This window comes from Echinococcus granulosus (genome assembly GCF_000524195.1).
Source record: "Echinococcus granulosus chromosome Unknown EG_S00049, whole genome shotgun sequence".
NCBI lineage: Eukaryota > Metazoa > Platyhelminthes > Cestoda > Cyclophyllidea > Taeniidae > Echinococcus > Echinococcus granulosus.
The window spans coordinates 128809-139436 of record NW_020170429.1 but is presented as its reverse complement, the minus strand read 5'-3'; the positions used below and the strand labels follow the sequence as shown (position 1 = coordinate 139436).

The 10628-nt window shown below is 39.2% G+C and overlaps 2 protein-coding genes across 2 annotated transcripts; both read left to right on the top strand. All coding sequences in view use genetic code 11, as the record gives it.

Moving 5' to 3' along the window:
- Positions 1–2386: 2386 nt before the first annotated feature.
- Positions 2387–4185, top strand: EGR_05993 (hypothetical protein; the record flags this gene model as incomplete). The annotated part of the gene is made up of 2 exons (XM_024495242.1): positions 2387–2466; positions 3639–4185. 2 exons carry the CDS (start codon positions 2387–2389, stop codon positions 4183–4185), a joined length of 627 nt encoding a protein of 208 aa, XP_024350326.1.
- A 2701-nt stretch (positions 4186–6886) lies between these two features.
- On the top strand, positions 6887–8281 carry EGR_05992 (hypothetical protein; the record flags this gene model as incomplete). The annotated part of the gene is made up of 1 exon (XM_024495241.1): positions 6887–8281. One exon carries the CDS (start codon positions 6887–6889, stop codon positions 8279–8281), a length of 1395 nt encoding a protein of 464 aa, XP_024350325.1.
- Positions 8282–10628: the final 2347 nt, after the last annotated feature.

Below are 10628 nucleotides of genomic sequence, written 5' to 3'. Positions count from 1 at the left end.
TGAGGAGAGGAAGGAGGCTGCGCGATGCCTTGACTGCTTGTTGAACTCTTCGTTTTGGTTGCCTGGGTGCTTAAGGCTCCGTTGAGAGAGATGGCCTTCAACGCATACTAGCGGTCTCTGACCTAATCGCCCTAATATTGCGACTTCTTTTGTCTTCAGGGGAGTTGTGCCAAATTTCAGTGCTTAGCGATTTCTTTAAGATGTGTAGGTTTTCTTTGATAAGCCTTAGAAATTTACCAAGTTTCAGTTCACATTTTTAAATAAAAAACTTTCCACTTCTTCTGTCCTAATGCCACCGTATACACCCGTTTAAAGTGTTGAGTCTAAGTATTCGGATTAGATAAAAATGCATTCCACACCTTTTTGACAAGGCGTTTGTCAGAAAAAGTTAGTAACCTTATTACAGTTGGGAAGAACTTAGGTCTTCGCAAATGCAAGTACCGCATACTCAATGTACAGTTATCGAACGATTTGCATAACCTCACTCCGGAAAGTGAAAAATGTTAATGGATTTCATTCTGTACTATTAATCTGGAAAGAAGTATTTTTTTTCCTTTCACAGCGTGATGACAGGTGTGCACTTTTACAATTTTCACAATGTCACCGAAAGGATTGACTTCGTTCCTCCCGCTCTGCTATCGTAAATGACTGATGCATGGCAGGGGGCGGATGAGTTCAAAATATAACCAGTTTCACAAAATTATCTAACATTTTGCCTTAGGGTAAGAGAAAAATTAGCTTGCGACCCTAAAAAATTCACTTTTACTACGGAATAAAGGTGAAGCTCCTTATATAATCATTTTAAAGACTCACATTTAAAAGGCTCTTCACAATGCACCTCGAGGACCGTGGAGGAGTGAGGAGATTCGCACTTTTCTTAATTATCATCATCGCTTTGCGCTCATCTCGAGGGCGTTCATACTTTTCTTCGCAAAGCACAATCTTTACACTATTACACACGCATACACACGCACAAAGAAGCCACACAGGATGCACGAAAGTGGAACCGTAATCCAATTAGATAGGCTTCTGACACTACATTAAATAAGCTTAATTGACATGAACATGATCGTTTTTTCATTTGTGCAGACATTTGCAACTGGAATAGGAGTTAAAGATGGCACGGTGAGTTTTAGCCCCTTTGCGTCACGTCAGCCTTGGTAACAAGGAGGCGCCCATTTGCTGTCGTCGCCTTTACACTGGTCTAGCATGATCATATTATAGATGCTTAATATACTTGGTTTTTATGAGTATTCTTAGCTTTAATGATGATTTTTGCAAAAACCAACTATGCAGGCAGTAGTTGCTAGTTACTGAAATGTATCGCTAAGTAAAGTCAAAAGTTCATGCCCTACCTTTTAAATGACAACGAGCTTATTCACACACAGAGTATATAATGCGATCTGCCTTAACTTTGCATAACTTTGTCTATTTGCATGACGCCTACAATCGCAAGCAGCTCCGATTGCTATTCTCTGGTGCTTGCTTAGAGCTGATTGGCTGCAAAAGTGGCGCGCCTGTTTAAATTTGTGTTCCCATTCATTTTAAGTCCTTTTAAAAATTGATTTCATTTTTTAAAAAAGGCAAAAACTTGATTTGCCTTTGAAAAAAAAGTTGACTATGACTAATTAAAACAAGCCAGAGTTGGAAAAAACTCTGGTCATTGTATTGGGGGTATAATGTATCATTTAATGGGCAATCCGAGATATCCTGTCTTATAAACCAAACTCTTGGCTCCCTGTGAGAGTTACGCACTAGAAGCAATGACTATTTAAGAAAAATTGGGCAAAAGTTTCTGTCTTTTGTTATCAGTTTGGTGTAGCATTTCAATGAGGCTCCTGCTCGACCAAGGCAGTAGCTTAAGGTCATTGAATTTGACACAAGATTAAGAACCTTGATCTCAAAATTCACAGGGTAGGGAGTCTTATTTTACTTGGGCAGAACACTAAAATCCTGTTTTTTGGATTTGAAATGGACCAGTTAGCCATTTTTTGCGTTTTGAGGGCGAGAATGAGCCTGGTGCAGAGGATTCGATTGCCGCAAGCGGATTTAAAAATTGCAATTTTATAGGGATTTTAGGAGCATGGGGGTAATAAACCTAATCCACCATAAAAATAATGTAATATGGGTAATGTGATCCATTTCAGTGGACTTTTTTGAGAAATCCTGCACAGTTTTAGACAGGTCAATGTAACCCCTTGCTCACTCCACCTTTGTTCCATCAGGCTATAATTTTGGGATATTTTAATCGTTTCTTTTGGTTTACACGCAGGAAATGCTTTATTTTTTTACGGGATGAGGATAACTAAACGAGACGGTCGTTTTTGGAAGCGTTCCAAATCACCCCTTTGGCTTTATACCTAAGACTGATTCATCAGTCACGTCAATGTCGAAACGGCCGACGTTGAATCTGTTAGCGAATCTAGAAAATCAGGACCTCGCCTTTACCCCTAACGCCACTCTTGAGTAACATTAAAGTAAATATCGTGGCAAACTAGGATTATACTACTTTCGTTTCTAAGTAGACAAAACACTCTTGACGTCATGTATGTTTGAGGCTTACCATTATGAGGTGCGAAATTGGATAGCAATTAGCTCCTTAACCCCATGACTGTGTTAAAATCTCCTGATTTGCAAAATGCAATGAGCTAGCCTGCACTTATCCTCCCTTGAGTGTTTAATAGCCCTTCAGCCTTGGTGTTACCACCCCTTTGAGGTGTTTGCAATTTCCCTTACCCCATGTGCAAGATGTGACGAATGAAGTCTTAGAGGTTCCATCAACTTAATTGAAATGGGATCTTGACGTAGACATGCCTCCCACAAATGTCTTCAAAACTCACCCGTCGAGGTATGCACTGCGATTTGCGCCCTGGCGGAAGGCAGAGAGGGCCGAATGGGGAAAGTCTAGCCAGTTAGCAGAAAATGAATACTCAACACAGAGGCAATTAGAAAAAAGTTTCTTTAGGTGTGTCGCTAATTGTGATAGCTACCAATTGAAAAGGTACCAAATTCAGGAATAACATAGATAGCATTCGCTTCTTACTCAACTATGTCAGGTTTTAGGGAGCTGCGTCAATAGTTGGTTGGAATTTCATTTGTAATTAACAACAGCATTACTTTTGACATCGGAGCCAGGATATTGCTATGGATCATAACAGAGTAATTTGCCAACCACTGTGACACATTCCACTATTAATGGAGGTTAGTTAAAGTGCAAAAAAAATGAACAGGCTTATGATCTCACATTTTAACAGCCTATCAACTTTTCAGTCTACTGTGCTGCAAAGAATAAGGGAAGTTAAAAGTTTATTTTGTCAACTGTAAAAGGGCATTTTGATTGAGGTAGTGGTGCGAAAAACGCACTGGAGCTCCCACCCAAATCATAAATTTTATACGAAGGCTTTTCTCAAATTTCCCAGATGAGAGTTAATAATAATTTCAGTATTTGTTAATCAAAAAAAATTGATTTAAATGGGTTATAGACGATCCCAACTCTTTATTATTACTGAAATTGTTCAATAAATATTCTTAAACCACGGAAGCCATGCGTTATATGTATAATTTCGTCTATTATTAAAAGAATATGAAAACTTCAAAACTCAGAAAAAAAAGATTGTACCATCTTTTATACCTCCCAGTAAACGAGATGCCAAGTCTTCTCTCTCCCATCCCCGAGGCCGTTCTTCCTCCTCCTCATCTTCCTCCATGAAGGATGGCACTCTGAGAACTGTTTTTATTGACAGTTCCCTCATGAAAGCACGCTCACAGTCCTTGGCTCGCTATCCTCCATATTACCACCAAGAACGTCAAGGTAGCTCACACCGTGGCAGAAGTTCTCGTCAAACCAGATTTGACGACTCCAGTAGTAGCCGTGACAGCAGTAGTACCAGCAGCACCGGCAGCAGTAGTAGCGGAACGTATGACCAGGACATCTCACTAGTACGGCTGATTGCGATCAATCCACGCAATGGGAAAAGTGTAGCTAAGGAGGGTCGAATGTTTGTTTTCGACTCCAAGAAGTACAAGATTGAGAAACTGCCAGGTCATAGTCGAAAAGTGCGCCATCATCGTCAGAGTCATAAATCAGACAATTGGTCAAAGAATGGAACTTCCTACGTGACCTACAGAGGCGGGAAATCTCAACCCATCTACCTGATTGACTTGGAACCTGGGGAAATGCACTAGTCAGCTCAAACAAGGCTGTGTCTTACCTCTAGTTTAAGGCTTAACATTAAGTAGCTATTTACGCAAGTAGACCTTTATTTTGATGTTACTCTGCTTACTTTCCTTTTGCGCTTGTTTTTAGTAATATGTAATGTAGAAAGTTAATTAACATTTAAAATTGCACTGAAACTTATCAAAAAGAGGTACTTGCAAAACTATAGTGAATGCGCGTATTTTAAGCTTATTTTGCAAAGAATTGCTGGCATTTGGGATGTTGAAGAAAAATCGACTACTACAGTTCACCATTGCTATGTCCTATTCAAAGCCAGACTAACCAGAAAAGAATTTATTCGTGGAACAAGAACAACTTAAATCTATTTCATTACTCTTGTGCCAACAGATTTTCTTGTGGTTTAATCCTGTGCAACCAGTCATCTACTGCAAGTTGTAAAGGATTATATTCCCCGTAGATGCGATGTTGGTAGGAAAGGCGACGTGATGCGCATGCATTCCACACCATGATACTGCGTTCCATTTTTAAATTTTACCTATCTGTTCAACATTCCATTTACCGACAAAGTAACACACACAAGATGTGGATAACAGAGCCTTACGAAGGTAAAAGTATCAATGCATATTTCGTTGATACCAAGTAAATCGTAAAAAGTTATTTACTTATGATATCAAAAGTAGTATGCGTACTTTAGATGCCGGTTATGCGACATTGACGCTCAGTGTAATCGTCCACATCCACAAGTGTGAGTATGATGCGCTTATAATCCCTTGACGCAGATGGAGCTGCCTTCTTCTCAAGCACTATTGACACAGAAAAACGCGAGCACATTAGTAAAGTCGGAAGCCAATTTCCCCTCTAACTAGAGAATAGGCTTAAACAGAGTTTCAAAAGAGCTGCGCCCACTTCCAAGTTATATTAATAAATTATTTGCTCTTCAGCTGAATTTGTTATTTTTGCATTGCGCTATTATATAATTGGACCTAGGTACACTATGTTAAAGCACAAGTAGTATGCATACTTACTGCAAATATAAGCAAACAAATCAACAATCAAATAAGTAATAAATAGATTTATCAAGGATGCATACAGGTGTTTGGAGTAGATATGTTTGCAAATGAAATGCTAGAGTGCATTTTGTAATGTGCTTTAATGTAGACGGTCCTCTGGCTACTAAGAGAGAGATAAAGATTAAGTCAAAATAAGAAGCAGCAAAGCTCGCCCAATCAAGCATGTCGTTCCATGCTAAACAATTAATGAGTAGTTTTTCGGGAAGCATTAAATTTTGGCTTTATGAGCGCTTAAGCGGGTGGCTTCTCATGAGTCAGGAATTTATGTGTGCATGAGCGTATTTCAAAATTTCTCCTTAGTCAGTCTTGGGAAAAAACTTTCGCTTTTATAATGATCCAAGCGGTTAACGATGTGCTACGCGTTGCAAAACTCAATTTGGCATGTTTATCTGTGAAAGTGAAGATTATTGAAGGAAAGGGATTTGACTTTCGGGGGCCTGTCAAAGATGTGATAAATCTTCTGCAGTCCCACTGCTTACAACTCTTTAAAAAGATAAATGCGGAAATAATATTGTAAGGTAGGAATTGGTGAAAAATACAGAAAGGACCCTTCAAGTCATCCATCCAAAGTAAGTGCACTCTCACCGTCATAGCTATGGTTGACTAGTCAATATTAAATGCTTAAACCACAAAAATATTCTTCTACTCTCAAAAACCAACTTATGATACAATTTTCTGCGACAGAAAGACACTTTAAACCCACCCGTGCCACATACACGTTATGTCTTGATTTCCTTAACTTAAATCGTACGTCTCACCTATCATTGGCATGTGTATTTCATTATTTTACTTGTAGGATGTGTACCTCACTCAACTAATCTTGCCACAGACGAAAAAAATTGGATTTGAAATAGCAAAATAGATGCAGACAGTTATCAGTCTCAGGATGGCTGCATTGATTCATTCTTCCAACACCACTTAAATTGACCGTTTGGGTAATGCAAGTTGTAGTGGTATTACATAGTAATGAAACATCTGGGCAAGCACAATGGACTAATTCGAGGTGGAGAAGTAGATTTGACGCATCTAACTAATCTTCAACCTCGTCAAATAAAACACTCCTCAAGGTCAAATGTTTAATTTGGAAAAATCCTCCTTATACAATGTTCTGAAAAAATCGACAGAAGATTTTATTTTATATAGGTTTATCTATTCACTTTGGCAAATTTATATACAAATGCTTTTGTCATTACGAATTCAAGAGCATTTTATTGCTATACAGTCTGAAATGTCACACTTTTTGAATCAACTAAATACGATCTGGGATAGTTGTGTTAGAATATAAAAGAAGTTATCTTTATGGCAACACTGCATAAAAATGTTGGTAGTCAAAAGCTGAAACATTTGAATGTGATGATTTTCACAATCTATTGGTAACAAAAGGAGTAGCAGTGCTAATTATCCATTTAAAGTCTGATGGCATGCGCTTCAAATTTCTCATACCCCTGATGAGAAGCGTCACTTGAATGCCTGACTATTCGCACACATTGTGCCGTCATCTATTGGCACAACTGGAAAACCTTTTTCAATAAGCTAATTATTCTCACATCCAGTAATGTCGCTGTGTTAGTTCAACCTCTCTGCTTACTACTCGCTCACATTTATTACCATTCACGCTGCAGCGCACATTCACGAGTCTATGGATAAGCCCTCCGGACCCACAAAGGGGAACAAAGAGGTGCAAATAAGGACCCCCCTGCGTTTTCTTGATCATGCAAAGTTGAGGAAAAACCAGCAACTTGAAACAGTATTAAGGCAAGAATGCTTAAATTCGCATTCCGCATCCATTGCCACCACCACATATATCGGGAAAATCTTCAATGATCGTATCGAATTTGCTGCAGAAAAAAATGCCAAAAAACCACCAATAAAGAAGATCAAATTTACACAGGTGGAAAGAATTATACCAAATGACGATGACCTCTGTGTTCATGTGGGTTGGCGACAGGGCAAATCAGCCTTAGTTACCTCCTTTGCATTCACGGAACAAACCGTTTATAATGGATTTATAAACAACCTCGAAAATAAGCGAGGATTCGTGCCGGATTCGAAAAATCGAGCAAGCCAAAGTGCAAAGGCGGGGACATCCCAACGCATAAGTAATTCTTCTCCTTTACCGGAATCAAAGGAGAACTTGAAACAGGATGAAACTGCCTCAGAGCTGCCAATTCATAGACTTTTGAATGCAGGCTATGCAACGAGTTACATTATGTGGGAGGAACCTGAGGTGAGAGCCCACCATGATCTGATGTCTACTGACTTGCATATGTCAATAAATAAAGCCTCTAACATCTTGGAAACCAGTGGTGTTGAGGGGGAGGGGACAGTGGGGCAAGAGGAGGAGGAGGAGGAGGAGCAAACGGTGACCAGAGATGAAAGTGCAGATGCGATACACCACTGTCCGTGTTGTGTACAACGCTCTGGCATTAACCTGAAGCTTTCAAACCATCATCCCAAGGCTTATGCACCGTCATCGGAGAAATGCCAATCATATTCGAACTTCCCTGTCAATTTGTCCCACAACTACAAGTGCTATCGTCCTCACCATCCAAGGACAGAGTCATCAGTGACAGGGGAATCTTTCACTGATTATGATGAGTCCACGTTAGAGACCCTTGATGACAGCGATTCAGCAATGCTGTATCCACCAAGATCTCGACCCAGATCCCTACCTCCACCAATTGACTGCTTGAGAAATGTTGCCAGGCCAGCTGCATCGAGACAGCGGCACCAGCCAACCCAACATCGGCACAAAAACATGTTCAAAGAGCCGCGTAGACATCAACGAACATGGACCATTGATTCGTCGTCATCTTCGGGTTATACTAGCTCCACCTTTCATGAAGATAGTCTAGAACTAATTGTTGATCCCACAACCGCTGGGCAATACATCCGAAACCAGAAACGCTATGTGACAGGAAGAGTACGATCAAAAGCTAGGAAAGAGCCAGTCTTCTATTATCGAAAAAATATTCCCAGTTTGCCTCCATTCCCTCGAGTAAGAAATTATGATCAGCTCCACGCAGTTATTTAATAAAAGGTTTACCACATTAACTTCCTCTGAATTTTCGTCCCATGCTTTCGATTGAAACACTTTTTATTGCTTCCCTAGTTGGCTCTATTTGTAGACGACAACAGAATGTGATTGACCTTGTAAAAATTTCCCAAACTATCATAAGTGGTATTTCTTTTGCTACCAATACGAATCGGGTAACATAAACAGTGTTCAGATGGGTCAGTGTGGGAAAAATATTCGCTTTTAATTTACAAATAAGCTCTTATGATCTCTCTAAGGCAAGATTTCAGTAAAATAATGGGCACCTGCACTGATGTATCTAAAAGAAACATCCTAAATTACTCTTACAAGAGTTTAAGCATAAAATCAAATGGACGAACATGGGGACAGTCCCATTCAGGCTAAAATGGCACCAAATTCGCAGTTATTAAGTGCACTAACAGCAGCAGTATGAGTGGCGAGAACAACCAGCGAACAACCATAAATTATCGTGTTCTTTCTTAAGGTCATTAGGAAAAAAATATTTTTATTCTTTATTCCTTATTTTGCTTTCTTAAGTGTACAATAATGAGTGTGCGTCGATTACTTAGACGTACTCTCCTTAAAGTCGGGTGATTGACATATGCAAGAGAAAAGGGTACTTTTTGCTTTTCAATTACCTGCAGTGTGGCAAGTTACCTTTGGTTGTCCCCGCATTACAGGAGAGGAAACAATCCTGCTGTTCTAACAACACAACCTCCATAAAACGTTTCAGTCCTCCCTGATAGCATAGTAAAATCTGTGAATATGGAGGAAATGTTAAAACGAGACCGCGACCGAGACCTGCAAAAATTAAAAAACTCAGTTTAAGATTTGCTTTTAATGAATTTTGCTGTTCTACAACTGTTTACGCTTAAGATCACTTGCAATATCTACTGATTGAGAAATCTGTACCACTTTTGCTTATTTGAATGGAGTTAACAAGGTGTTTTAGTAAAAAATGGATTGTGTTTTCAATCTGAAAAGTTAGGTGGAATAAGACTTCTGAAGAAAAGACCTTAAGACCGCAGCTCGGGGAATGGTACGTGTGCATATCGCTGTGGCACTGGAGCACGGCGTTCTTCTTATGGAATGAAGTACTCAGGGGTAGTCCTAACTTTTGTACATTTTCCTCCTTTCGGGTGACCATGCGATGAAAGGGAGCATGAGCACATTTTAAGTACAATCTTAAGCAATACTGGCTAATCAAAAGAGACTCAAAAGTACTTGAAATGCAAGTCGCTCTAGAATGTTTAAGAACAAGGATAGATGAAGGAAATAAGTAGATATCATATTACTCATATTATCATATCATATAATTACTCACCTCATTTCACAGTTTGGTAGAGTTTATTGCCTTAATATGTGCTAAGGTTTTACCCAATAAAATTTGGCTATATTTTTTCATCAAAAATTCCCTTTTAAAACACTAGCATTGATGAAATATTAATGTTACTCTTTTACTCACAAAGTATCCCATTTTACTGATATGGATTTAAGTAGCAAGTAGTGAACAGCAAAGCCAAAAAAGCCGATACAGTATATTATAATGAAAAATAAGACAATTAGAAGCAGCTTCATGGCGGACTTCACTTTTTAAAATAGCCACAGTACTCTTCAAAAGAATACTAGAGATTATGAGGCTGGAACTATTTGGGTATGCTCAATGCACTGCTTGTTCACTCCATTCTGCATTGCATACGAAAGACATTTGTCAGCACACGCCAGTCGGCCAGGATATAGTTATTCCTCAAAGGCGTTGTTTTAGCGTACCTAAATTCAGTGAAGAGTATAAAGAGAATCATTGAAGCTGTACATCGCCTCGAGACTCCCTTGGGTTAGAAATCAGGCATACCAGTAGGAAAGGCAATTACTTATAAACTATGGAAAAACTGAGAGACTGTAGGTATGTGTATACCGTTTTAAACTAGCAAATGCTAACTAAAAGAAGGCTTCTTCTAAAGCTTGATGCGTTTTTCCGCAGGGTACTGATCACCGGAATCAAACAATTTCATTCTAAGTAATGCATTCGCTTATACCAGCTTTTCTTAATGCTATTCAGGAGGACTTTAAAAGTAGTTTCTACACCTTAAAAATCAAGTTCAAAATCGCCTTGTAAGCAGAAGAGAATCTTTACATTTGGTCCAATTGACACCGATAGACAGATCCTTATCAGCACTTGACATCGCATGCGTGTTGTATTCCACAAGTGCCAACTTGTTACAACACGCCAATTCAGAGAGCTATGGTAGAAGCTACAGATGCCAGTAAGCTCGGCCCTGTACCAGTTCATTCTTTCACATCTTTTGTGCATGTAACAAGAAGACGCCATTAGAAAAGGAATTTC